The sequence below is a fragment of the Drosophila erecta genome, unplaced genomic scaffold (assembly GCF_003286155.1).
Source record: "Drosophila erecta strain 14021-0224.00,06,07 unplaced genomic scaffold, DereRS2 tig00000000-arrow-pilon, whole genome shotgun sequence".
NCBI lineage: Eukaryota > Metazoa > Arthropoda > Insecta > Diptera > Drosophilidae > Drosophila > Drosophila erecta.
In genome coordinates this window covers 11,392,946-11,420,286 of record NW_020825194.1, presented here as the reverse complement: position 1 = coordinate 11,420,286, position 27,341 = coordinate 11,392,946, and the positions used below count along the sequence as shown (strand labels likewise).

Genomic DNA, 27,341 nt, shown 5'->3' with positions numbered 1-27,341 from the left:
GTTTGAAGTCGGGGGTGGGCATCCTCCATTTGACAAATACTCAATTCATCTTTCTTCCTAACGGTCGGCTGAATGAAAAGCGGGGAAAAGCTGAAGCGAATGAAAAAGTATCTTTTAATGATGCATGGAAAATGGTGAATAACATTCAAAATATAACAATACATTAATTCAAAAAGTAAAAAACTAAACTAATAATGGAATACATACAACTTAAAGCACATATTAAAATATAACTTTGAAATCATACATTTCTTGGTTGCATCCATTGCGAACACATGATATTGCGGCAGCAGCAACACATGATGCATGTGGCACATTTAGCACCTCCAATTCATAATGAATGAGTTAAGAGCATCAACAAACGAAGCACGAACATATAGGCGTGGGACTACCGAACATCGAACCCCGACACGGTATGGATTGGGATTGGAAATCTGGGTTGCCGCCGGAGGTGCTTGTTTGCCACGCCCGCATCTTGCAGGACATGTGTTAATCAAGCGGCAGCCTCAGCAGCGCATAACTCAGTTGCAGATGGACTAATTTTGGTGTAAGTCGGGTAATAAAGGAGGGACAAACCCAAGACAGCTGCCCCGAAGGACTAAAAATAGTTGGTGGCAAGGTGCAGGCTGCCTCACAATTTATGTGACAGAATTCTCATGTTTGCGCTTAATTTTTGTTTAATTTTTATGGGCGCCAAAAGAGGAGACGTCTGCTGCTGGAATGCCAACGGCAATACCCGGCCAATTTTGGCCATTTATACTGGCCGTATTCAGATAGAAACAATGAGCTGGACAAAGAAGGTAACATGAGCTAAAAAACCAATAGAAGTAACAAAATGTGACAGGCAATCGGAAGAAGACAAACAAATGGAGAATCCAAAGAAAAGCGCAATTGTTGCAGAATGACAATTGAATGCAATCCGGAAATGTCCTGCGTGGACAAGGATCGATGGCCATCACCCAAGTGGATTCTTTTTTGCCACTCAAAGAGTGAGTAAAAGAGAAATCTGCTCCCGAGATCCTCCTAGAACATAAATCCACCCCTTATTTAAGACTCAACTCCACTCATATTGAGTTGAGATCGCTTCAGATTGAGTGAATACCTTTTGAGATACATTTCCTTTGATTTCTAAACCCCAGGAGTTTTCCGCATAGGGTCAAACTTGACCTCTAAGACGACCTCAAAGATGCGAGTTGAGAGAAGCGCGCGCGTTGCTCCTTTTGTGTCCTTTGCTCGCATCCTTCGGGTCATCTTCTGACCTTTTCCTTTTTATTTTTTTTGGCACCCGCTTGCCCTTTGTCCTTTGCCTCCGGGATCGTTGACAAAAGAGCTGGGGCATTGCAATAAATGTGATAAAGATTGTTTTTTGTCTCTCTGTGCAATTGCTTGGACACCGTGCCATAAATTGCCCGTAGACCGGTGATCACTGACCTATGATCTGGGCTATCGTTGATCATCGACTAGGGGTTTTGGTTTGCACGGAAATGCCTTGAATGATGCCTTAATTGTGACATGCAGCTGGAACCGTCGGGTTCCATTGAACTGACCCTCAATTGTGGGTGTTTAACGAATGTTTTGCGCGACTTTGGGCGCAGTCTGATAATTTCTACACGTGTAACACCCTAATTTATTGCATCTCTATAGAATAAATCTCGTGGATGATTTACGCACTTTAGTAACTCACTTTTACTTCTCTAGAACATCTTGCATTGCACCACTGTCATACTAAAGAGAACGACCACTAAATCTTGCGAAGCGAATTACTCGTGTCAATTTAAATTATAATATTTTACACCATGAGTTTGTTTCTGACAGATTGAGCCAGTTATCAGTAGATCTCGAACGTTACTGGTGGTTAGTCCAATGAAGATCAGCACAAAACTGTTTGGAATTATACTTTTAGCAAGGCTCCTTAAGGAGGTTGGTACGTACCTAAGTATCTACCTACATATGTCTATGGTAACAATCACGTTCTCGATTAAGATGGAAAAGGAGAAATTTCAGAGCTGGTAAGGCTTAAAACTAAAGCATCTTCCAATCACAACATAATAAATATATATTTTTTTAAAGGAATCTCTGTCTAAAACGGATGCAAAGTACACTGCCTTACTGAAGGAGATAAATTCCACTTTTCACAGTAGACCGCACACAAAGAAAAATGCAGAATTCGAAAAGAATTTCCAAACAATTTTAATTGCTTTGAACTTAAGCATGTACGACATAGCGACCAAAATTGATATCTACACTGATTTTACAGTTTATAATCAAATCAGAGTAGAACTCGACAGGCAAATATTTAAAAAGCTACAAGTGACGGAGAGACTTTTGAAGCTGGAAAACCTTATACCAAAGTGTCGTATTTTTTTTTCGATTCAGCAGTCGCAACTTATCGCAAGTTTCAATCAATCGAACCTAATGAAATTGGAAATATTGCATGATCCGAGTCCAGAGTGTGAAAATGTTGAGCTACAAAAACTTTTCCGCGTGCCAGCTTCAACAACTACCAAGCCCCAAAACTATGATACAGAGATTCAAAAAATTTTGGTAAAATACAACACGCGTCCATGGGGAAATAAAACGTATAAGGAGTTCGACGAAAAAATATGGACCCTTTTTATGGCCATAAACAGCGAAGAGCAAAAATTTAAAAAGGAGGCATTAGACACATTCAAAAAATATGACGATGATCGCGCCATATTAGACAAAGCACTGGCACACCGAATTGGTGAATTCACAACGCAAATAGCGAATGAAAAAAATCCGTGCAAGGTCAACCTAATTCGCTTAAAAAAAGAACTCGGACGTGCAATGTTTGCAACCATTCAGAAAAAGCACGATAGTTTACTCGAAACGAACTATGTAAAATCTTGCCTTAATAATGAAAGGAAAATTTACAAAAGCAAACTGACTTAACATTGCAAATTTCAGATTGGTTTTGTTTAACTTGTGCTGTCTTACTCTTAAAATAATTGCAAAGGAATCAAAAATTAAAAAGAAAAACAAAAGACCACACTTAAGTATTTAAGTATTCAACTGCTTTATCAAATTTTAAAACGTATTCGAGTACTACAATACAATTTTTAAACTTCGTACAAGTTATACCTTTCTAATCAAAAACTCTTTCAGTACTTAGTTCATTTTTACAGACTACTATTTTATATTTATAGACTAATTTATGTTTGGCTGCCTCGACTGACTGACAATTGCTTTCGCATTCGAGCTTGCGCCTCAACTGGCCAGTTCTTTAGTTCCACCTTGCCACAAGGCAAGCAAAATGAGGATGTATAGTAAAAACTGCAGCCAGTATCCTTGCATACGGATTTGGAGCAGATGGAGCACTTAGTCCCCAGTGTGATATAGTATTCCGGCTTTGCCTGCCAACGAGGTGGAGGCGGCTGGAAGGGATCACGCATCACATAGTTATCCTCCGGGTACTCAACTCCTAGAGCAAAAGGCGGCTTCCGGCCAAAATAATGGACCATCTCGTGCATTTCACAGCCAGAGCAGTTGAACTCGATGCGTGCTGTTCGTTCATCCTCCTCCTCGGGATCAATAGGCTTCTTTTCCTCTTCGGGAAGCCCAATTCGTTGTATTTCCGCTGCCTCATCTTCCAGAACGAGCTCCTCATCATCATCCAGGATTGACATTTTCTAAAAGACCAATAGAAAAACATAGAACTGGGCATCTTTTACGAAGACTAGTTACATATTTACTACACTTATAACAATGGTATATTAACAAATAGTTGGTCAAATCAGTTCGTAAGTCATTCAGCGAACGCCATACGACGCTTTCCAGGCAGATCCTCCGGCCACCATTCCGGACGTTCAACATAGCACCGCTCGCCATCGATCATCAGCTCCGGACGGCCGTTGAGAACCTTCTCGATTCGCAACAGTGCAACACCATGCTTGTGCGCAGAGCCAAAGACGCGTCCAAGTTTCGCTCCAGCCACAGAAGTTACATCCTGGCTGGAACCCAAATCAATAGGAGCCGTCAACCGGATGGGCATGTATCGCTTGCGGATCACGCCCGAATGATGAACGCGGGCAGTCAACTCCTGGCCCACATAGCAGCCCTTTTGGAAGCTCACGCCATGCAGGTAATCCGCATTTGCTTCGAGAGGAAAACATTTTCCCGGAGGCAGTTCCGAGCAGCCCTCGCCCACTCCTTGCTTATAGCGCAGCAGTTGATAATTATTATCGGGAGAGGCTGGTGTGGCGGTACCGAAGTCAACAAAACATTTGGACAGCTTGGCCCAGTCCATGTCGGTCGGCGCCAGGATGCGTGTGCCAAGGACAGGCAGCCTCGGGTCGAGGGACACAAATAAGTCTGGATGTGGATTGGGTACAGCCTCCGAGGCGTCCTTTAGGTTGAACATCACCCAAGTGGTGTACTCGTCGTCCACACTGTCGACCTCAATACGCCTGCGAACGCGGTAAGTGCGCAGGTGGCGTCGAAAGTCCGAGGAAGCCTCCCGATCGCACTCAACTAGGATGGTTTCTGGGTTGTTGGTGCGGTACATGATTGTGTCATACAGAAGCCTGCCCGCCTTGTTGAGGAAGTGGGCGTACATTGAGGCAGGACCTCCCGGCGACCGAATCCGGGCCACATCGTTGGTGGCCAGCCCCTGCAAGAATGGCACCACCTCTTGTCCGTGGACGCGGATGAGTTCCCGGTTGCCCAGTGGCTCCAATGTGAAATTGCGCTGACTTAGACCCACCGGACGAGCGTACGGAATCCTCATCTCGTGGAGATTACGTATGTGGTGGCGCACGGCGCGCAGAAACCACGGATTCGAACATCTATTCATGCTGCAAAATGGAGGCATCTGTTGCCTGCAATTGGTACTGGAGGTGCCAAAGGAAAGCGCTCTTACCTTGTGCTGGAAATTTGACTTAATTTATTCGATCGATCTAGCAGCAGAAACTTAAATTTGGTACTCAAAACAAAGTCGAGCAGGAGACTGATTTTTCGGCACCCGGTTCATAACATTTGGATTTGACAGTTCGTTGGAGATGACAGATTGATCACATTTGATACGTGACACGAATTGAGGTGCAAAATATATATATCGAAATACACATTGTTGGTGCTCTTACAGTTGCATATGCAATACAAATATTAAGTATCTGCAATTTTTTTTTCCTTTTTTAGAGTTTAAATTTTAATGCACCTTATATTTAATACATCTAAATGTATCGGCACATACCGATTTTTTCTTGTGGCCAAGAAATACTGTCACGCTTCCATCTCCAATCAGCTGTTCCTTATCGTGACACCACATCATCTGGTTTTGCTTGGCTTATTTTAGCACATTATACAGGGAAATTGGTATTTCGTGGCGCTGAGGGCGCAGCCACTCTGCTGAAAACACAAGAAATTTGTTTTAAACAAAACAAAATGAGTCAATACAGCCACGTTAAGTATACACAATCGCCGACGCCGTCGGTGGTTTCTGGCTACTCGAGTGCATCGCGGCTCCATTCACCTCTGCCGCCGCCCGCCAATCACCGGAGGGACTGCCTCTCGGCGACCACCAAGAGCTACAAATACCTGCGACGTCTGCTCAAATTCAATCAAATGGACTTCGAATTTGCTCTGTGGCAGATGCTCTATCTCTTTGTGGCGCCCCAGAAGGTGTACCGGAACTTCAACTACCGGAAACAGACCAAGTCACAGTTTGCCCGCGACGATCCGGCCTTTCTGGTGCTCCTGGTCGTCTGTCTATGTGGTGAGTTCTAACGCCCAAGCATCCAAACACCTGAGTGAAGGAGATCCCATCTTCCTCTTGTTTCATACCAAACCGTTTTCTTTTTGTGAAACGTAACTTATTTCATCAGTGTCCAATAAGATTACTATTGTATTGTAGCCTTATATAGAAACATACCCCATTAAAAAAATCAAGGACAGACCAACTAATAGTTTATAAATCCTTCAACAGTCACTTCCCTGGGCTTTGCGTATGTGCTGGGATTGTCCTTCTGGCAGAGCATCTCGTTCATCTTCTACGTGGTCTTTGTGGACTGTATTTTCGTGGGCATCATTATAGCATCGTTCTTCTGGGCGGTGACGAATCGGTATCTGCGCACAAATAGTCTGGAGCCGGATATCGAGTGGGGCTATGCCTTCGATGTCCATCTGAACGCCTTCTTTCCACCACTGATGCTGCTGCACTTCATTCAGCTGTTCTTCTACAACTGGCTGATCAGCCAAACGTGGTTCATATCGCGATTTCTGGGCAACACCTTCTGGTTGATGGGCATGGGCTACTATGTGTACATCACGTTTCTGGGATACAATTGTAAGTTATATCAGACATCATAAAGTTCTAATAATAATACATTTTCCTCATGCAGGCATTCCGCATCTGAAAAACACCCGCATCATTCTCATCGCCCTGCCCATCATCTTTCTGCTGTTTCTGGTCGTCACAATTATAGGTTGGAACGCAACGATATCCTTTGTCAATTTCTACAAGTATCGCGTATATTAGTAATGTAACGTGCGTTGTAAATTATTCTGCGTTTAGTCGCTAAGCCACTATTCTTCACTTATGACTAATAAACTAATTAATTTAGCGTTATCCAAACCATATAATTGCAATTTCGGTAATTTAGTCCAAGTAGAAGGAATAGAATGGTGATAAACTCTAAAACATTAACCTTTCAACATTTTTTTGAAATTTTTATTCTATAAAATGGACAACAAATGCAATTACGCCAGCTGCTTTGGCTTAATGAAAGTGCGCTTGCGCTTGTTGCGTTTTCGCTGCAGCTCCATGGTGTGCAGTTCCGTGTGCACCTCGGCGAAGATCTCTGTCTGTTCCTCCTCGGCAATCGAGCTGCGGTAGTCCTTCATCATGTCGTACTTCTCCCATGGCTTTTGCACCTTAGCCGCCGACAGGCGATGCTTGTCTTTCAGGTACTCATCGATGTTGGCCACACCACGCAGATTCTGTCGCTCCCAACGCTCTAGCCATGGTCGCGGACGGAGCACCACCTTAATGTCGTTCACCGGCACCGGAGCACCCTCCTCTAGCGGTTCCGCCTCCATGTTCTCGTCAAAAGTACTGTACTCCGGAAGAGCGTCCCGTAGGTAGAAGAGACTGTCATCCAGTCGCTTCTCTAGCCGCAACACCTCGATCTTCTGGATGGTGGGATCATACAGCTCGTAGACCACCTCCATGCCCTGGTGATCGATCACGTTGCGAAGGATAAAGCGGGCGCGCAGTCCACAGCGATCCCTATTGATACAGATGCCAACAAATCGACTGGTTTTCCCTGCAGCATGAGGATCGGAACTAGTCACCGCCAGCACAGATCCGACGTAGAACTCGGGCAGATCGATCTGTTTGCGACGATCCAGCATGTCCAGTCGCTCCAGTTTTTCGCGAACGAGGTTACGCCACTCCACCTTCGGATCGGGCAGGAATTCTGGGTAAACAAACCGATAATTTGCCGGAATGATGGGCTTCCGGTTCACTGGTGGAGGCGGCGTGGTAGGCGGAGCCTCTTTTTTCTGTTCCTCCTGATTTTCAATTACATGTTCCGCAGTTTTGGTGGAGAAGGTGACTGAAAATACGTTTCCTGAATGTGTGGCTCTGGATAAAATGACTTTCCTTACCAATTCGCTTGTAGACACACTGCTGCGATAATCTATTCAGCGTAAATCTCGTGCTCAAGTTCATTTTAATAGCTTTTGGGATTCGCTGAAACAAATGAATGTTTAGATAATCATGCCGCACGATTATCAGCTGGCACCAGCGATGGCGATAGCATAGTTATCGATAGTTTTTCTAATTGGAAGGTAACTGCCAGCTTGTCAGTTTTAAGCTCAGTGCTATAAAACTAATATTCGTTTTTACATCTAAAATATTTTTAAAGCCTTGACTCAAACCATGTCTGATGTATTTAAGTCTTTCTTATCTTTTATCTTTCTTTGTCTATACCAACGAAAAACAAAAGCAAATCCGCCCGCCATTTCAACTCTGTACAACACATGTTTACTTGATTAGAAATCAGAAGAATAAATAATGTAACAATATATAATATATTATATTATATATTTTAATAATTTATAATAAATTCGGTTTAAATATTTTATTTTCATGATGTTAGGGATCAAATCAGCGAAAGTAATTAACAATCTCAGAGGGAATGGAAGGGGTAATAGTAGAAGTAAGTAGTAACTGGGGGAATTCCTGTAGGCGGTAAATGAATGTAGCCAGAAAACGACCGTTTGAGCCTCGTCCCTAATCCTTGAGGATCTCGTTGACGGCGTTGACGACGTGGCGGGCGGAGATACCGAACATATCGATGAGGACTGACGGAGGACCCGAGCGTGGAACGGTGGGCACGTACAAGTGCTTGACCACAAAGTTGCGCTCGCCAGCCAGGGCACTCAGCACAGCTTCGCCCAGACCACCTTGCCTATAACGAGACAAATAAAATCGAAGTTAACGACGGATCTTCATAGAAATACTGCAAAGAACACTTACTGGTAGTGATCCTCCACGACGACCACACGTCCTCCGCACTGCTTGCCGTGCTCGATAATCAGCTCGGCGTCCAAGGGCTTCACGGTGAAGGGATCGATCACACGGACGGTGATGCAGTTCTTCTCCAGCTGATCGGCGGCAGCCAAGCACTCGTACAAAGTGATTCCAGCTCCGATCAGGAGCACCTCGTCAGAGCTCTTTTGGCGCACCACCTTTCCGCGGCCAATGGTGAAGGGTTCCTCGTTGTCGTAGATCACGCAGGTGTTGGGACGGGAAGTACGGATGAAGCAGACACCCTTGGTGTTGGCGGCCAGTTCGACGGCACGCTCCGTGCTCACTGCATCAGAGGGATAGAAGATGGTGCTGCCCGGAATGGTGCGGAACATGGCAATGTCCTCCAGGCCCATCTGCGAGGGACCATCCTCACCGATGCTGCAGCCGCAGTGGGAGCCCACAAAGTTAACGTTCGTCTGTGAAATGGCGCCCATACGGATCTGATCGAATGCACGGGTGAAGAAGGTGGCAAAGGTGGACACAAAGGCCACAGTGCGGCGACGGCAGGCGGCTCCAACGGCCACTCCCACAAGATTCTGCTCAGCGATGAAGCACTCAATGTAGCGCTCCGGGTCAAGTTTCTTCAGCTTGTCGGAGAAAGTAGAGTTCTTGGTGTCTCCGTCCAGGGCAACCACACGCAGGTTATTCTGGCCAATCTTGGCCAGGGCTGTTCCATACGCCAATCGGGTGGCAATGGAATCACCCAGCTTGTAGGCGGGTGGTGAGCTCAACTTAATGTTGCTGATATCCACATCGGGAGCAGCGCCAGTCTTGGGCACCGGCTTGGGGGCCAGCTTAACATTCTTGTTGACAATCAGTCCCTGCAGATGCTTCACCACTTCGGCGGCCTTGTCGCCCAGTGGCTTGCCGTGCCAGTTGTCCAAATCCTCGATATTGGGGAAGTCCCTGCCCTTGAACGTCTTCGCAATGATGGCGGTGGGCTTGTTCTTGGTGATGGCAGCACAATGGAAAGCCTTGGACAACTCCTCGACATCATGACCATCGACAACGACAGCGTTGAAGCCGAAAGCCTCCAGGCGATCCCGGTAAACATCCAGCTTATGCTGCAGGGAAGTGGCCTCCGACTGACCCAAGCGGTTCACATCGAAGATCACGCAAAGGTTGTCCAGTTTGTAGTGGCCGGCAAAGTGCAGCGACTCCCAGATGGAACCCTCAGCGGACTCACCATCACCCACGACCACGTAGGTACGATAGTCAGCCTTGTCGAAGTTCTTGCCCACATAGGCCATTCCAGCGCCGACGGCGACTCCCTGTCCCAGGGATCCGGTGCCCACATCGATGAAGTTCAGACGGGGCGTCGGGTGACCCTCCAGATCGCTGTCGATCTTGCGCAGGTTATTCAGATCCTCGATGGGGAAGAGACCGGCCTCAGCCCAGGCGGCATACAGAATGGGAGCGGCGTGTCCCTTGGACAGGATGAATCGATCGCTGGAGGGATCGCGCGGGTGCTTCAAGTTCAGGCGCAGCTGCTGGAAGAACAGCACGGACATGATCTCGGCGATCGAGGCACATGATGTGGGATGTCTATAAAGGCGAAAAGTAGTCAAAATATTAGATTGTAAAAATACATTGTCTATGTAATTCTAGGTTAAGGCAGGTGCCTATTAAACTAAAAGTCGACCTTAACGTGGGTAAGTGAAGGCCGATGTATGTATAAAGGAAAAGTAGAACTGAAAACTATACAAAATTGTGGAAAACTTTGCTTTATAAAAGAAATCCATTTGTCCATACCAAAGCCCCTATTCGCATTTGTTTTTAAGATTTCTGGAGTATCCAGTTGCAAAGTATAAATAAGATAAGATCCATTCTCAGAATTCAGTGTTCCCATGCGACCGTGTTCCGACAAAAGAGATAAAATCAAAAAAATTTGCTGCGAATCGCAGATCTGGCACAACTCCAACCGCAAAAACCCGCAACCCTAGACAAAAAGGGGGGCTCGTCTTACCACAGACGTATAAATAAACCAAATCGCGTACATAAGTACATACATATGCACGTATCTGGTGTGATTGTTCTATTTGTCCCGATGCGAGTATAATTTCATCGCAATTCCTCACCGGTTTCTGGACCTTGAACTTTTCTGATCCCCAAAAAATCTAAACAATAGCCGTAAAAGCAAGATTCTGGAGTTACACGATGGTGTTGCATGGCGATCTGTGTTGACGCACGTGTTTCTAGATAGTTCCCAAGTGCGTCCCCATTTCCTGCAACCATATCAAGAACTATTGAAGGTGATACCGAGTGTTAGCAGTGACCCGGCCCGCTTATTTTATCAATTTTCAGTGATTTTCGATTATCATGCGGGGAACACACTTGAGCTGGTCACCTCTAATCGGTCATATCGTGGCCAGTGAGTAACCAAACGCGGCTTATCTCGTCGGCAGAGGTCACATTTAGAGCAAACAGAGCAGATCTTATCTTGAACCGTAACGAAAAAAAAAATGGAAAAACAAATGGAGGCGATAAAAGTGTTTTCCTTATCAGCATAATAACTTTTTTATTTACTGTTGCAGTAATAATTTGATCGCGTCTATTCGAGATATAATTACATTAAAAGCCATAAGGTCGTAAATCTCAAGTGTAGGGGATCATTTCATTACTATTCCCATCCCTCTCATTCGATTCCCGTCACAAGCTGTGCTTTCCAACACTTGTATGTATGTATATATATTAAATGCCGCTGTTTGATGTCTAAGTATGTTTGTTTGTACGCCATGTGGCTTTGTGTGTTGTTTCGGCGTTTTGAACGCCACGCACAAAACAAAGCCAAAAGAAATTAAAAGGCAGTAGGAGAAAAAGCTAATTTTCAAGGTTGTCTAAGGTCAAAAAATATGAGTTCACTATTTAAGGTATGTGTACACGTATGTAGGTGAACGCGGCTTATCACTGAGTACGCAAACAGGGCAACAAATTCGCGAATTCACTAAAGCTACTGGACAGCACGTGGTTGGCAACTGAGTCTCAGGAGCAGAAAAGGGGTTACTAAGGAACCGGTCTCCTCCTTATATGTATCTAACCTCCTACATAGATACATAACGATATGCGTAACAGTTTTTATTTTGGTTATTAAGTTGCAAAACAAATACTTAGTCCCCTCAAAAACTTTTTCGCACCCACCCTTGAAATGGAGGGGGTCACCTCTGAAGCAACAAGTGCAAGGTGCACAACTTTTGAAATTCGCAGCTATGAATGTACACACACAAATATAAATATGCACACTTTAATTTGCTAATGGGCTCTCAGTTATTCGATAGCTTACCCCGATTTGGAGGCCTGGGTGGCGTTGATGGAGTGAATGCGCAGCTTCTGGGCCAGATCTTTCAGATCCTGGACAGTCTTAGCTTCGGGCTTGTGGTACGACATCTTGCGAATACGAATGTGAATTGGATCCGAACAAATGCGGTTTTCAATAAGTTGCACAACAACACTCGAAAGTTTCGGATTCGTTAGCCAAAGGGTGACTCCTCTATGTTTGCAAAAGACAGACAAGAGTATCGACGTGGTGGATAAGTAGCTGGAATCGGAGTTGTCAACGGACCACTGCTGCCGGCTTCTGGGAACGAACTGCTCTCGTCGCCGGCACCTCGGTCGCTTTTACGCTGTGGGGGCTCAATCTTGGAAAGCGGACTCGCAAAGTATCGGTATTCGTCTATGTGGAGTCGGACTGCTCTGGTTGCGCTCTACTCGTCGGTGCTGGAACGAGATGGATATATGTGTATGTAGACATCAGCTTGGCTCGCACCCCACCCCCTTATCTGTGCACAGCTGCGGGTGGATAACTAGGTACGTACGAAATGAAAGCATGGTCAAATAGTGTATTGCTATTGCTAACTTCATGCAAGAGTTTGTGAAGCCATGAAGCCATGTAAAGACTGCTTAAATATTTTTAAATTTTAAATGGCATTAGTATTTATTATTTGTTTACATAAGAATTTTTCGCCCTATATATTTGACCGTGAGTATTACAGAGCAGCAGTTTTTAAGAGAAGTACCCTCTCTTCGTAACATTCTTCTTCTCGCTCCTGAACAAAAGGCGAATTTGCCGCCAACGAATTTAGCCTTCGATAGCTCAGTTGGTAGAGCGGTGGACTGTAGTTGGAAAAACGTGCAATAGAAATCCATAGGTCGCTGGTTCAAATCCGGCTCGAAGGATCAGAAGAAGAAGTAGTATTTTTTTATTTTAAATTAACATAATTATTTGTTTATTCTGAATTATAGGTATAATTCATATTTTTTATTTTGAATTATAACATTTTAAAATATTTTTGTGTGGAAAATTTAATTTATGAATTTACAAACAAATAAGAGTAGACGTTATTATTATTTAAGTTAATCAAAATAAAAGCAAAAGTATATAGACGCCAAAAAATTTAAAATGTTCAACTGTAACTAAATAGAGGATATAATTTAGCAATAATTGAGCTCACAAACATGTTGACCTTAGCCACTATAGACTTACTGCACTGGACTGAATTGAGAAAGCTGACCACTTTTGTTTGACCCAAATACATAAGTAAGAAAAAGAAATAAAAATAAATACCCAAACACGGTACATTTTGTTTGTGCGCATGCAGAAAACGCACATTGACCGAAGCTAAACTTAACCTTCGATAGCTCAGTTGGTAGAGCGGTGGACTGTAGTTGGAAAACGTGCAATAGATATCCATAGGTCGCTGGTTCAAATCCGGCTCGAAGGATTTTTTGGAATTTTTTTAATTTCCAATTAATTTTAGAAAACCATTTTTTATAATTTTTAAGACCCCTAACAACTCATTTAAAAAAGTACGGCAAAATAATTTACAAAAATGGGGAACAGACAGTGTAATAAAAAATTAATATGCATTTAAAGGATTGCAATTTAAAAACAAGTGAATAATGGACATGTCCCATTTTACGTGTACATAAAAATATTATTAAATGTTAACTTGGCAACAATTAAAATGAAAGGTATATGCACAATATGGCATAAACTGACAGTGACCTCAATCCACTAAAAATACATACTTTAAAAACTAAAATATGCATTCATTTACCCGATAGCCAACCAAAGTTTATTGAACAGTCGTCATTATCCGGATACCCGGTGTTTAACCTACACCCCAGCACGCCCCCTTCGATAGCTCAGTTGGTAGAGCGGTGGACTGTAGTTGGAAAAACATGCAATAGAAATCCATAGGTCGCTGGTTCAAATCCGGCTCGAAGGATTTTTTGTCGAATTTTTTAAAAGCAAGTTGGAATGCGTTCTTGAAATGAGCGTAGTTTAATTTTCACCTACCTTATCCTTATAAGCTATTTTTTTTTACCACACTTCAGTTAAATTCGTGTTGGGATACATTAAAAATTTATTTATATATGAGCGTAACTCGAAAGATTTAGGAAATTTTGGATATTTTGAATTATAGACTCGTTTGGCCTAAAACAAAAAGCACAGCTTGATTTGTATAGTACGAATCACTCCCCGTTGTTCAAAGATCAAAAGTGTCTTCTTGTGTTCTTGTGGGTTCTTGTGTCTTACTGTTTAAAAATATAAATTTTCTTTCAATAATTTAGCGTGTTCTTTTATTCATTTATGCGTACAAGTCGATATCTTTGCCACAAATACAAATAAATATGCAGATCCAAGTGTTAGAACGGACTTATGAATATCAACTTTAGCTATTCCGCTTGAAAGAATCAACCAATGCATAATTTAGTTAGCAAAATAGTTGACTTTAACAATAGTTACTTTCAAATATACACTAGTTGCACTCAGTGTTCGACCGCCTTAGTGTCAACCTTTTCTACGTTAAATACGAATTTATAAAAATAGGCAATATATTTGTATTCATACAATTATGGTCGCTAATCGGTAATTAGGTCTAAACAACATTATGTTTTTGTGCACACTTTTCTTCCAAGTACAGTGAAAGCTGCTGCGGGTGCACGATCTGTTCGAGTTGGCAGCACATTGATCAGCTCAGCTATATCGTAACGTTTATTTATAGTATTATACAAGCGGTTCCAAATAAATTACAAAATAATTGCATCAACAGAATAAAACAAATGCTTACAAGGCATGTACAAAAATTATTTGAATTGCTTTACGACGCTAGCAAAATAAATTACAATCGAAAAAATTAAATATCACTAGCTAAAAAGCGTTTAGAGAGTGTACAAGAAACGACAATAAATTATAATACAAAATCGATGAGTGGTCGTTGATTAGCTTAGACTCAGTCCAGGGCAATGCCCTGTATCCAGGCGCTCAAATCACTGCCGTCCGATTCCATGATGATTTCGTCTGGCTCGTCGCTCGCCAGCAAATGCTGCGCTGCCGTTCGCCCGCTCAAATAGGCGCCGTGTACAGTAGAGTAGAAACTGGAATGGGTGTGCTCTCCGGCAAAAACTATGGCGGGCTAGGGAAAGATAATAAAATAAGAACAATTGCAGGATATAAAAGGTGTGTAGAACCGACCTTCATGGCCTGTGGCGTGGCATAAAGGGGCTGAGCGAGGTTTTCGATGTCCTCCTGTGTCGCCCCCACCGGTATTGAGGTGTATGCCCCGCCGGTAAAATCCTGCGACTTCCAACTGGTGCTACAACGAGATTTTCCATTAATATAAAACATTTTAAACGAACAATGTTTCGTTGCCTTACCAAACACATCGCTTTGGCTTGGGTACGTAAGGATCCTGCAGGAAATTCCTAAGTATTTCCGTACACTTTTCCGCCACTGCCTTATGGTCGAGCTTCTCCATGTACTCCGCCTCCCGGCCCGAAACCCAGCCCAAGAGCAGCGTGTCTGTCACCTTGGCAAATGAATATATCTTCTTGAACCAATTCTTACTGAGATACTCTTCGCTGGCCAGCTCCTCCTCGGAGCTGTTCATATCTCGCTTATCGTCGTCCCACAAAAGCATAATCTCTGATATATCGGCACTGAGGAACGGTCGCTCGTACTCCAAGAATATCTTGTCCACGGTGCCGAACATGAGATTCTCGATGGACTCCTGTTTGTACTGCGGCAGCACAGGGTCGAAGAGAGTGCGATGGGTGTTTTTCAGTACGCCTAGCGGTATGGTGCATATCACATGGGCTGCATGGAACACTCGACCGTCCTCACAATCTATGCGCACGTTTCCTGCAGGAAAATCACAATTGCTGCTGTTGGTGGACTCCACGGAGGCGCCACGAAGTTCCCCCGTCGGCACTTCCGTTACCGTTCGTTCAGAGTCGTCTGAGTGCTCGTCTTCCGAGTTCTCGTCGACCGTCTCCAGTCCAGTGAAGGTCTTTTTTCGCTTCCAATGGATTTTCTTTACCGGACATTTGGTCAGGATGGACTGCTTGGGTATTTGAGCACCCAGCGGTCTCAGAATAGAGCTGTAACCAGTTGGCAACACTATATTGCCACCCTGTAGCTCGGTGTAGCTGCCTAAAATTAAGAATATATTTATAATATAATATGCTTTCGGTTTTTTAAACTTAGCCTTACCAAGTTCGAGAAGATCCACCTCGTTCATATTGTTGCAGCCGGTAATGCAGGTCTCTCGCTTGAGCAGGCAGTTAAATATGGATTGCTTGAGGCGTTTTTCCTTAGGATCCTGGACCTCGCTCAGGTAGATTTCGATCTCATAGTTAATATGCTCGCCCACGCTGTGTATATCCGGTGGCGGGCTGTACTGACACAGGAAATACTCATCGCAGCGCCTCAGAAAGCAGACGTACGCCTCGTAGATCTCCTGAAGTATGTTAAAGGGCACCTGGTGCCCGTCCTCTGTGGTGGCCACCACCTTGTGCGGTTTCGGTACGTTAACCACGCTGACTAGACCATGTTGCACGGCCAGCTCAAAGATGGGATTGCCCAGGACGCCGTGTATCCAGTTGGCGCCAAGTTCAACCTGTGAAAGTAAGATCGTTAAAAGTGTTTAAATATGTAATTTATAGGTATTTAAGATAAGAGACGAAAGCTTAACATTAAAAAATAGATAAACACTTTTAACTTGCAAGTAATAAAAAGATAAGAACTGACCTATATATATTAGATTATTTAGGGGGCGTAATTAGCAAATGTGAAGTGCTGCAGACAATATAGAAAACTGAAAAATAATACTACATTTTCAGTACTACAACTAAGACTACGTGATCGTTAGCCCGCAAACCCGTGAGTTTTTCAGGGCATTGCACTAGATACGTCATCATTGGCTTAATTCAGAAAAGCCCTATCTTATCTGCCAAACGTTGCCAAAGAAAGTTGTATAACAAATTCCTTGATAAAGTGCCGCCAAACCGGTCAAAACTATGCAAATGGAATGAAAATCGTGAGTAAGAACCACGACGGATACAATTACATTAATTACCCTCATGTAAGCATATGTAACAAATGAAACTAACAATAGACAAATAGGGAACAGGAACATGTATAAAAATAGCATTAATGAAAAGCGTGAACAGCTGACCGACTGCGCAGTGCTTGGAAAAATCTATAATCAACTGGCTGGGGCGAAGAATCTGTTACAACATGCTCGTGGTTTTTTCGTGGTCGGCAGTGTTTTCCTTTTAATGCCATATGGTCGTATATGATGGTTTGTTTTGGTTCTTGCTTCTTATATGCTTCTTATATAACAATAGGTACCTTCTGATTATTGCTGAGCGGTATGGACACTATGCGTCCGCCCACCCGGCCCCGTGCCTCCAGAATAAGGAAATCGTCACAGCCGTTTTGCAAAAGGTGATTGGCAGCCGATAAGCCAGCCATTCCGGCTCCAATGATCACGATCTTAACGTTGGTATTATTCCCTGAAGCTTGTGGCTGATCCCCGGCTCCAGCAGCCCCAATATTGGCCATTCCCTCCTCCGTGGGCGAGGGAGCGGGTGTTACGGGCTCCTCCTTGTCGCCCATTGCTACACTTTGGCTTCTATGTACATAAGCGATTAAATTGTGGATCCCCGGTGTTTATGTATTTTTGGTTCTAGTGTCTTTCACGACTCATTTCACTTTTTCTGCAGGCTTTTTCGCTTGGCGAGTCGCGCGACTGTTTTGACGTTTATTTGACAGCAGGTTTCTGGGTTGGGGGAGGTAGCAGCGAACAGCTGTTCGATTGATTTATAAATATGCAATTCCTTATGGCAAACATTGTGTTACAACAGTTTTACTGCTGGGTATGGAAGATTGATAATCACTTCATTGAGAAAAACTGCATTTAATTGAAAGTTTAGGTCAAAAGATGAACCCCAGCTGTCGGTTACGGTGTTGCCACACTTAAAGCTTATAAAGGTAAACAAGCCAACTGTCATTTTACAACACTAAATGTATCGATATTTCAAAACCTGTGATTTCAAAATTTGTTGTTTTTAATTTAGTTTGAAAATGCCTTATAAAGATAATAATTTTATTAAGCACCAATAAGGTATAATAAAATATTAATAGTAAACACATTCAGGGGATGTAAATATTTCGAATTGAATCAACACATTAAAAATGTTTTAAGATTTAAACAATATACTAATTTATTTGATTGTATTGAGACGCAAACAAATTATTTCAAGTAAAACAGAGCAGTAATTATTTTAGGTCGTCCGATAAGCCACTTCTAATCGACCACCTGCCAGCACTAACAGAGCTGCCAGACAGTTCCAACGAACTGTGTACACAAATTACTTGTCGCACAGATAAAGGAACACGATTCTTGAAAATAATTGTTTGGGATGTGCAAGGCAATAACTTAATCGCGATTAACAAGCGAGCGATGTAATTAACCAACGACTTGGACTACGAAAACGCCCGCGAGATGGCCGACACATACTGCCTGACGAACTTTATTGATTTTTCGCTGTCGCTGTCGCTGCCGCTGAAACATCACAATCGCATCAAGGTGAGAGCAATCCACTCCAATCGAGTCTCACCTGTAATTTGATAGCAATGCCACCCACTAATGCCTTCCCTTCCTCCCTGCAGTACACCTGCTTCGACATCTCCGACAGCTATATCATATTCGGGGCCTCGTCCGGATCGCTGTATCTATTCAATCGGAACGGCAAGTTCCTGCTCTTGATACCGAACAAACATGGAGCAATCACCAGCCTCAGCATTTCGGCAAACAGCAAATATGTAGCTTTTGCGACGCAACGTTCGCTCATCTGTGTGTACGCCGTGAATTTGTCCGCCCAGGCCACGCCGCAAGTGATCTTTACGCACCTGGACCAGTCTGTGCAGGTGACCTGCATCCACTGGACGCAGGATGAGAAGCAGTTCTACTACGGTGACTCCCGCGGACAGGTCAGCCTTGTGCTGCTCTCCTCGTTTATCGGACACAGTCTGCTGTTTAACATGACAGTGCATCCGCTGCTCTACCTGGACTCTCCGATCGTCCAAATCGACGATTTTGAGTCTCTACTGCTGGTGTCCAACTGCACCAAGTGCATTCTGTGCAACACAGAGTACGAGGAGTACAAACAAGTGCGTTCTGATAACTAGCATTCGATTACCTTTTCACCTTATGTAATTTTTTCAGATTGGTAACCGTCCGCGGGATGGAGCCTTTGGCGCCTGCTTCTTTGTCTCTCCGCAAGAGTCTTTGCAGCCATCTCGGATCTACTGCGCCCGACCTGGCAGTCGCGTATGGGAGGTGGACTTTGAGGGCGAGGTGATACAGACGCACCAGTTCAAGAGCGCCCTAGCCACCGCACCTGCTAGGATTCAGCGACCTGGTAGCGGCACAGACGAGCTGGACGCAAATGCTGAGTTGCTGGACTATCAGCCGCAGAATCTGCAGTTCGCTAAGGTCCAAAGGTTGAACGAGGACTTCCTGCTGGCGTATACAGAGCTGGGACTATATGTGTTTGATATTCGACGATCGGCGGTAGTGCTGTGGTCCAATCAGTTCGAGAGGATCGCCGACTGCCGCTCCTCGGGTTCGGAGATCTTTGTGTTTACGCAGTCTGGCGCACTTTATAGTGTCCAGCTGCAGACGCTGCAAGCCCATGCAGTTTCTCTGATACAACAATCCAAATTGCTGCCTTGCGCCAATCTACTTCGCCAGCATGTACGATATTTTGCGGACAAGGCTCGTGAGGATTACGAGCTGAAGCAGCTCAATCCACTGAAACAGCACCTCATCGAGCGGCAGGAGTACGAGCTGCTGAACGATATATCCGTGATATTTGATGCCATAACTCAGTGCACAGGCAGTGCTTTGGATACGCACAGTTCGGGAGGCAGTTCAGCCACCACTGAACGCAGTTTGAGCGGTGGAAGTTCATCGAGAGCTCCGCCAAAGGGAGTGTACGTGCTGGAAAACGCATTTTGTGACAACTTGAAGCAGCCTCTCAAAACGGGGCACTTCAAGGATGCCCTGCTGACGGTAACTGGTAAATTCGGCAAGAACATCATAAAATACAAGTTCAATATTTTCGCCGAGGAACAGCAGCAGTTGGTCAGGGAACTCATTCCAGCCAGCGAGCGCTCTCTACCCTTTAAGGACATCAAGGCACGCTACGAGTCGGGAAGTGAGGATCAAGAGGAGGAAATCGTAAGGCGCTGTAAAAAGCCGGCTCCCCAGGCTCCACACATCAGTCCCGAGGAGAAAACCCTTTACAACCTCTACCTAATCGCCAAGAGCGCCAAGTTTAGCCGGACGCAGTGCGTCGATCGTTATCGAGCTGTCTTCGACGAGTATGCAGCTGGAGAGCTGGTGAATCTGCTCGAGAAACTAGCCCAGGTGATGGTGGAGCATGGTGATACGCCTGATCAAGCGCAACGCAACTGCTACGAAATGTATTTCGATTACCTGGATCCGGAGATGATCTGGGAAGTGGACGATGCTACGCGGGATCACATAGCTGCCGGATTTGTGCTGCTAAATGCCCCGGAAAATGCAGAGATTGTGAAGTGTGAGCATTGCTCGTTCCCTCTACGCTTCGATACCTCCTGCCAGTATCATGAGCTTGGAGCAGTGCTCCTGCGATATTTCTGGTCTCGTGGCGAGCAGCTTAAGTGCTTCGATGTGGTTCAATCCGTACCGGCACTTTTAGACGTGTTAGCTAAATTCTACTTGGCCGAACAGAACCTCACCAAGGTGGTGGCCATCGTCCTCAACTACGGACTCCCGGAACTTCTGGCGGACGTGGGCAAGCAACTGAGCGTTGGAGCATGGGGTCGCTGCTTTGAACAGTTCGTGGAACTGCAGCGCGGCGGGCGACTGGTGTGCGCCAATTGCGAGTGCATCTCTGGCGTGGAACAGGAGCAGTTGGGGCGGCACTTCTTCTACAACTGGAATTGTTTCCTAAACATCGCACTGGATCACATGTCCGCCGAGGACACGCTGGCTCTGATCTTCAAGTGGAGCTCATACATTCCAAACGACGCTATCGACCGGGAGTTCTACTCCCGCTGCCTGCTCAAGGGCTAAAAGATCTGGAAATTATTATATATACGATACTTTATAGCCATATTTATTGTTCCACTAACTAATCTCAAGCTAAGGCCAATACCAAAAGCATTTATTCTATATAAACATGTACACCCACAATATGTATATTCTAAAGACGAAAGTGCATGAATATATTCCAGAGTTCGAAACTTCGAACGTTAGTTTTCTTTTGTCGAGTTGAAGGGAACATGAATATGGTCTTTGTCCTTTAATTTTCATGTGAATCCCTAAGATAAAATCACAAATTTCATGTGAATTTCTTAGACTTTTGCTTCAAATAACATTATGGGGTACAGCGACTGACGCTTTATAAACAACTACCCCTGAACATAAACACAAAATTTTTGGCCTTATTGAAACAAAATTCAACTGCCCAGCCTCATTTCTCTTCCATTCAAAAAACAACAACAGCCTAGAAGAGATCGACGTACCGAAATAGCAATAGTGAACCGAAATTCATTTGAATTCCAAGGACCGCGAGGCGATAAACCCGATCTGGCAACGACATTGCCAAAGTCTCCGCTACTAACCGTCGCCGAGAGCCCAGGTTGGAGTCTCTGCTTTCCCCGATACTTCTATCGATTCTTCATCGATATACGTGCTTAAGCAGCCCTGTTTTTTTTAGACACGCGTCTGAAAGCGGAAAAAAACGTGAACTCGTCGGAAAAGCAGCATTTTCCAAGCCCATAGCGCTTGTAATTGTAATTGTTGGCACAAGCAGGCCAGCCAAATCCGATACGGAAACGTCTCTGTTTCAAGTCGAACAAAAGGAATTGTGTGCGAGGAACGAAAAGAACCGAAAAAAAAGTACAGACCACTGAAATTTCACACAAGAACGCAGTAGCTTGTGGAACGTAAGAAGTTTTTGTCGGGAAAACTAAGGAAAAACGTATAGACACAAAGTGCAACACCAACACAACGATCGTATACATTTTTTTGTCGCAAATTGCAAGTGTGCACCTAAAAAAATCAAAGCGTAACCATTGCAAAATTTTCCTAAACGGAAAGCAAGAAAAAAAAAGCAACTGATTGGAGGATAATATGAGTAATGCTATTAACCAAAATGGCACAGGTCTAGAGCAGCAAGTAAGTAGCGTTTTTAAATGGTGAAAATACCATTTACCATGTACATAAGAATGGTATATGCATATGTGTGTGTATGTACGGTGAGTGCGTGCGTGTGTGTGCATTATGCTCATGCGGCTAAAATGTTCGCCTAGAAATTTATTGATTTCATAACACACTAATGTCTCTATCGCTCTTTTTACAACGGTGAATCGTGTCGGTGTCAATGGTTTCCATGCGTGTGTGTTTGTGTGCGCCTGGTCTCCTCTTCGTCATTCCAATTTGTAATTTCTTTTGTATAATTTTTGCTCGCTTGCCTCCAATTTGACGTGTATATTATATACATATGAAAGTTTCCATTCGGCCTCTCATGCTGAGTGTGTCGTATGTGTGTGTGAGCAGTGCCGCTGTTCTAAGGTTGGCCGTGTGTGTGTGTGTGTCATACCTCGGTCTCTCGCTTGCGCACACATGTGGAAGCTGTTGTAAACAGGGTTGCCAGGAGTAAGCGATCTGGTGATTAATTTCAAGGGTGATTGAGCAAAAAAAAAAAAAAAAAAATGGAAATAAAAGAAAGCTTATACATCTACATTATTTTCACTGTTTGTTGGGTCTTGAAAGTAGTTGAAACTGTATTACAGATGTGATACAAAAATAAATTAATTAGTGTAGTGTGTAGTGCTTTAAGCATGACGTCTATTGTTTTATCTCTTAAATGCGTCTACATGTCTGCCAACCACAATTAAATTCAATTGTGTGGTTCCCCGAATAAAAATTAGAACATTTTCTATAAGCAAATATGAGGGCAATGATCTAGAGGTTTATGGGCGCTCCACAAGAAACTCGCATCGCATTAACTTTTTTGCTATCTTTGTTAATTAATATAAAAGAACACAAACTGGTTAATATTTCAGGCCATACGAGAATAATAAGCATTTCATACATTTAAAGTAGTTTTTAAGAGTTCTCCCACCTCGTTCCACATTCTCTCCACTTGGGTTCCACAACCGGGCTTAGTGTTCCGCCACTACGGTGCGATTTATTTTCCCATGTGTGGGTGGGTGGCTTGTTCACGTGTTGTTTTTGTTGGGTGGCTAGGCGGTCTCTCTTTTTGTGTAATGGGTTGCTCGCTGGTGCGAGTGAGACGCTTACATCGAGAGAACTCAATTCGAAGCTTTAAACTAGTTGCGCCTCTCTCTATCTTTGTATATATTCCAGAGATTTGCACGTACATACATGTATATATGCCCATGTATATATACACGTTGCGTTGCTAAGAGGAAGAGCGGTAAATAGCACATGTTGCTAAGCGGGTACGAATTCGTTTTGGTAGTTCTGGAGGAGATTTGCCCTGGAGAATCTTTGGGCAATCTGTTGAACTTGAATCATGAACAGGTGCCGGCTAACTTACAGCCAGCATATGTGATTAGTCGTATACCACAAAAAATTTGTATTAGTGGAGCACAGATTATTTATATAGCTTAGTTTTAGTTCTTATCTTTAATGCACTTTGTAACACTATATAATTAATATATAACAAAGAAAACCACTGATTTATAATCAGTGTCAATTACTTGTGTCAAAAGCAGAAAATTGAAAAAAAAGATTCTATGATGGAAAGTTACAATGTTCGGAAACTACTTGCCCTTTTAGTGTTATTTATTGAACAGAATGCTGTTTATGCTCAAGTTTTGACCAAGACTAACGATGCAATCTCTTCCACTTTCAGGTTGCTGGTCTGGACTTGAATGGCGGCTCTGCTGACTACAGCGGCCCCATAACAAGCAAGACTTCCACTAACTCGGTCACCGGTGGTGTGTATGTGCCCCCGCATCTTCGTGGTGGTGGTGGCAATAACAACGCAGCGGACGCAGAGAGCCAGGGCCAAGGACAAGGCCAGGGCTTCGACTCCAGATCCGGGAATCCGCGCCAGGAGAGTAGGGACCCGCAACAGTCGCGCGGAGGCGGAGGAGAATACCGCAGAGGCGGCGGCGGTGGAGGTCGCGGCTTCAATCGCCAGAGCGGCGACTACGGTTACGGAAGCGGCGGCGGAGGACGACGTGGAGGTGGTGGTCGCTACGAAGACAACTACAACGGTGGGTATTATTAGTAAGCATGTGGATTAGGCACTATCTCCATACAGAGAAATATAAATTTCAGTAGTTTTCAGCTCCGTAATTTAATGATCCTTTGATTATAATAGCATACTACGACTTGGTTCTTTTAACTCATTAGAAAACATTTAATTACATTTGTAGGTGGTGAATTCGACTCGCGTCGCGGCGGTGACTGGAATCGCAGCGGCGGAGGCGGAGGAGGTCGCGGTTTTGGACGCGGACCATCGTACCGCGGCGGTGGCGGCGGAAGCGGTAGCAACCTCAACGAGCAGACTGCCGAGGATGGCCAGGCACAGCAGCAGCAGCCACGCAACGATCGCTGGCAGGAGCCAGAACGTTCTGCCGGATTCGATGGCAGCGAGGGCGGACCGCCTGGCGGCGGCAACAGAAGCTTCAACAATCGCGGCGAGCGCGGAGGCGGCGGTTACAACAGCCGCTGGAAGGAGGGCGGCTCAAACGTCGACTACACAAAGCTGGGCGCCCGAGACGAGCGCCTGGAGGTGGAGCTATTCGGCGTGGGCAATACGGGAATCAATTTTGACAAATACGAGGATATACCCGTGGAGGCGACGGGCCAGAATGTGCCCCCGAACATCACATCGTTCGATGATGTGCAGCTGACGGAGATTATCCGCAACAACGTGGCCCTAGCACGTTATGACAAACCGACACCGGTGCAGAAGCACGCCATTCCGATCATTATCAATGGCCGAGATCTAATGGCCTGCGCCCAGACCGGATCCGGCAAAACGGCCGCCTTCCTGGTCCCGATTCTCAACCAGATGTACGAGCTGGGGCATGTGCCCCCACCGCAAAGCACCCGGCAGTACAGCCGGCGCAAGCAGTATCCATTGGGTCTGGTGCTGGCGCCGACCCGCGAACTGGCCACCCAGATCTTTGAGGAGGCCAAGAAGTTCGCCTATCGCTCACGGATGCGCCCGGCAGTGCTGTACGGTGGCAACAATACCAGCGAGCAGATGCGCGAGCTGGACCGCGGTTGCCATTTGATTGTGGCCACACCCGGTCGCCTGGAGGATATGATCACACGCGGCAAAGTGGGACTGGACAACATTCGATTCCTTGTTCTGGATGAGGCTGATCGTATGTTGGACATGGGTTTCGAGCCGCAGATCCGTCGCATCGTCGAACAGCTGAACATGCCGCCAACCGGACAACGCCAGACGCTTATGTTCTCGGCCACATTCCCCAAGCAGATCCAGGAGCTGGCCAGCGATTTCCTCAGCAACTACATTTTCTTGGCCGTGGGTCGTGTGGGCTCCACCTCTGAGAACATTACGCAGACCATCTTGTGGGTCTACGAGCCCGATAAGCGCTCGTATCTGCTGGATCTGCTCTCGTCTATCCGCGATGGCCCCGAATATACCAAAGACAGCCTAACGCTGATCTTTGTGGAGACGAAGAAGGGTGCAGACTCGCTGGAGGAGTTCCTGTACCAGTGCAACCATCCCGTGACCAGCATCCACGGTGATCGCACGCAGAAGGAGCGCGAGGAGGCTCTGCGCTGCTTCCGCTCGGGCGACTGCCCCATCCTGGTGGCCACTGCTGTGGCCGCTCGTGGCCTGGACATTCCGCACGTGAAGCACGTTATCAACTTTGACCTGCCCTCGGATGTGGAGGAGTATGTCCACCGTATCGGACGTACCGGACGTATGGGTAATCTCGGTGTGGCCACCTCCTTTTTCAACGAGAAGAACCGCAACATTTGCTCCGATCTCTTGGAACTATTGATCGAAACGAAGCAGGAAATCCCCAGTTTCATGGAGGACATGAGCTCGGATCGCGGCCATGGCGGAGCCAAGCGGGCTGGACGAGGCGGTGGTGGACGTTATGGTGGCGGCTTTGGCTCCAGGGATTACCGTCAAAGCTCTGGCGGAGGCGGTGGTGGACGCAGTGGACCACCACCCCGCAGCGGTGGTTCTGGATCGGGAGGCGGCGGTGGCAGTTATCGCAGCAATGGAAACTCGTACGGTAAGTTTGGTGAGTGTGGAACCATCCATCAGAAGTTACCAGTTTGAAGGCAGATACTTAACAGTGGATTTTCATTTCAGGCGGCAATTCGGGCGGCGGTGGATATTATGGCGGCGGCGCCGGTGGTGGCTCCTATGGCGGCTCCTACGGCGGCGGCAGTGCCTCGCACTCCTCGAACGGGCCAGACTGGTGGGCTCAATGAGCAAGGCCTCAGCTTCAGGCAAAGGACCTGGGCCAGCAGCAGCATCAACAGTCGCATCGTAGCCACTTTCGCAACTAACCAAACGGAGAAAAACAAAGTCGATAACAACTATATATATATGTGCACACACGTATAATATATAGGAACAGCAAATGTGAAAGAGAAACTGTCTGTGCGCAGCGCAACACAAAACACGAAAATACAGAAAAGATACACAGATGCACCCTCCATCCTCGTTTAGCAATTCACTCCTCTCTCACAACCTCAAAAACCAGGAGCAAACGTTAATAAAAAACTGTGCAAATCCATCGCGAAAGTATATTACATTCATGTATAGCCAGCCCAAAAAGCCCAAGCCCTCCATTTCCATCTCCACCATCATAACATGTATTTTATGGATTCGATGCGCGTAGTTGAAGGATATGCAAACATACATATTTAAAATATGCTAAACAACCACAAATATTAAGAATATTTAAGCAAATGATACAATTTTTGAATTTTTGTCCATAAGTTACAATTCTCACACATCATTTTTCTTGGAACTCTTAAAATACATATATATATATATATATTCATATATATATATATATAGGCATAAATATAGTCGATATGGACATAAATAAAGTCGATATCGAATCGAAATGATGAATGCGCAAATCCTTGAACTTCAATTGATGATTTTAAACGAAGAAAACATAAAAATAGTAATGGTATATATATTAATAAATATATAGATCGAGATATAATGTACTATATGAAACAAGAAACCAACACAAACAACAAGTAATTAAAAAAAAACAAGTTTGCTAAACTAAAAATTAATAATTTAGCAAATGGAAAAAGAACTCGTATCGTTGTTTTAATTTTTTCGGGATTTGGTTTAACAGGGTTGTTTTTTTGGTTAGCAGATTGTCAGATAACGCTTGTAAAGCACCAACATTTAGAACTAATTCCTTGGGCGCCCTATTATCTTTTCCTAAATTAGT

General features: G+C 44.8%; 9 protein-coding genes and 3 non-coding genes across 14 annotated transcripts; 7 read left to right on the top strand and 5 right to left on the bottom strand.

Annotated features, from left to right (window-relative positions):
- Positions 1-1,848: 1,848 nt before the first annotated feature.
- Positions 1,849-2,952, top strand: LOC26526445. Its single transcript, XM_015155000.2, has 3 exons — positions 1,849-1,924; positions 1,984-2,009; positions 2,071-2,952. The coding sequence occupies exons 1-3, from the start codon at positions 1,864-1,866 to the stop codon at positions 2,911-2,913; spliced, it is 930 nt and encodes a 309-aa protein (XP_015010486.1). The 5' UTR covers positions 1,849-1,863; the 3' UTR covers positions 2,914-2,952.
- A 61-nt stretch (positions 2,953-3,013) lies between these two features.
- LOC6552443 (cysteine-rich DPF motif domain-containing protein 1) lies at positions 3,014-5,012 on the bottom strand. The gene is made up of 2 exons (XM_001980896.3): positions 4,880-5,012; positions 3,014-3,650 (listed from the first exon to the last, which is right to left on the bottom strand). The coding sequence occupies exon 2, from the start codon at positions 3,645-3,647 to the stop codon at positions 3,174-3,176; it is 474 nt and encodes a 157-aa protein (XP_001980932.1). The 5' UTR covers positions 3,648-3,650; positions 4,880-5,012; the 3' UTR covers positions 3,014-3,173.
- On the bottom strand, positions 3,685-5,012 carry LOC6552444 (putative transferase CAF17 homolog, mitochondrial). 2 transcript variants are annotated; one of them, XM_001980897.3, is made up of 2 exons: positions 4,880-5,012; positions 3,685-4,814 (listed from the first exon to the last, which is right to left on the bottom strand). In XM_001980897.3, exon 2 carries the CDS (start codon positions 4,811-4,813, stop codon positions 3,767-3,769), a length of 1,047 nt encoding a protein of 348 aa, XP_001980933.1. In that variant the 5' UTR covers position 4,814; positions 4,880-5,012; the 3' UTR covers positions 3,685-3,766. The 2 variants fall into 2 exon arrangements, with proteins under 2 accessions (XP_001980933.1, XP_026839891.1); XM_026984090.1 differs by having other exon boundaries at positions 3,685-4,831; positions 4,880-4,960.
- Positions 5,013-5,315: 303 nt separating this feature from the next.
- LOC6552445 (protein unc-50 homolog) lies at positions 5,316-6,595 on the top strand. Its single transcript, XM_001980898.3, has 3 exons — positions 5,316-5,734; positions 5,945-6,304; positions 6,360-6,595. The coding sequence occupies exons 1-3, from the start codon at positions 5,404-5,406 to the stop codon at positions 6,494-6,496; spliced, it is 828 nt and encodes a 275-aa protein (XP_001980934.1). The 5' UTR covers positions 5,316-5,403; the 3' UTR covers positions 6,497-6,595.
- A 79-nt stretch (positions 6,596-6,674) lies between these two features.
- Positions 6,675-7,788, bottom strand: LOC6552446 (39S ribosomal protein L19, mitochondrial). The gene is made up of 2 exons (XM_001980899.3): positions 7,627-7,788; positions 6,675-7,574 (listed from the first exon to the last, which is right to left on the bottom strand). Exons 1-2 carry the CDS (start codon positions 7,688-7,690, stop codon positions 6,718-6,720), a joined length of 921 nt encoding a protein of 306 aa, XP_001980935.1. The 5' UTR covers positions 7,691-7,788; the 3' UTR covers positions 6,675-6,717.
- Positions 7,789-8,087: 299 nt separating this feature from the next.
- LOC6552447 (transketolase-like protein 2) lies at positions 8,088-12,326 on the bottom strand. Its single transcript, XM_001980900.3, has 4 exons — positions 12,323-12,326; positions 11,835-12,144; positions 8,501-10,099; positions 8,088-8,432 (listed from the first exon to the last, which is right to left on the bottom strand). The coding sequence occupies exons 2-4, from the start codon at positions 11,936-11,938 to the stop codon at positions 8,255-8,257; spliced, it is 1,881 nt and encodes a 626-aa protein (XP_001980936.1). The 5' UTR covers positions 11,939-12,144; positions 12,323-12,326; the 3' UTR covers positions 8,088-8,254.
- A 307-nt stretch (positions 12,327-12,633) lies between these two features.
- On the top strand, positions 12,634-12,727 carry Trnay-gua. Its single transcript has 2 exons — positions 12,634-12,670; positions 12,692-12,727. It is a non-coding gene; the product is annotated as a tRNA-Tyr (tRNA).
- A 452-nt stretch (positions 12,728-13,179) lies between these two features.
- Positions 13,180-13,272, top strand: Trnay-gua. The gene is made up of 2 exons: positions 13,180-13,216; positions 13,237-13,272. It is a non-coding gene; the product is annotated as a tRNA-Tyr (tRNA).
- Positions 13,273-13,685: 413 nt separating this feature from the next.
- On the top strand, positions 13,686-13,779 carry Trnay-gua. The gene is made up of 2 exons: positions 13,686-13,722; positions 13,744-13,779. It is a non-coding gene; the product is annotated as a tRNA-Tyr (tRNA).
- Positions 13,780-13,857: 78 nt separating this feature from the next.
- On the bottom strand, positions 13,858-17,853 carry LOC6552512 (peroxisomal N(1)-acetyl-spermine/spermidine oxidase). The gene is made up of 5 exons (XM_001980901.3): positions 17,187-17,853; positions 16,047-16,452; positions 15,212-15,986; positions 15,030-15,150; positions 13,858-14,970 (listed from the first exon to the last, which is right to left on the bottom strand). Exons 1-5 carry the CDS (start codon positions 17,451-17,453, stop codon positions 14,788-14,790), a joined length of 1,752 nt encoding a protein of 583 aa, XP_001980937.1. The 5' UTR covers positions 17,454-17,853; the 3' UTR covers positions 13,858-14,787.
- A 307-nt stretch (positions 17,854-18,160) lies between these two features.
- Positions 18,161-21,135, top strand: LOC6552513 (Hermansky-Pudlak syndrome 5 protein homolog). The gene is made up of 3 exons (XM_001980902.3): positions 18,161-18,426; positions 18,510-19,010; positions 19,066-21,135. Exons 1-3 carry the CDS (start codon positions 18,343-18,345, stop codon positions 20,959-20,961), a joined length of 2,481 nt encoding a protein of 826 aa, XP_001980938.1. The 5' UTR covers positions 18,161-18,342; the 3' UTR covers positions 20,962-21,135.
- A 132-nt stretch (positions 21,136-21,267) lies between these two features.
- On the top strand, positions 21,268-27,000 carry LOC6552514 (ATP-dependent RNA helicase bel). 2 transcript variants are annotated; one of them, XM_015154555.2, is made up of 4 exons: positions 21,268-22,068; positions 23,774-24,140; positions 24,303-26,159; positions 26,231-27,000. In XM_015154555.2, the coding sequence occupies exons 1-4, from the start codon at positions 22,024-22,026 to the stop codon at positions 26,350-26,352; spliced, it is 2,391 nt and encodes a 796-aa protein (XP_015010041.1). In that variant the 5' UTR covers positions 21,268-22,023; the 3' UTR covers positions 26,353-27,000. The 2 variants fall into 2 exon arrangements, with proteins under 2 accessions (XP_015010041.1, XP_001980939.1); XM_001980903.3 differs by having other exon boundaries at positions 21,532-22,068; positions 24,303-26,150.
- Positions 27,001-27,341: the final 341 nt, after the last annotated feature.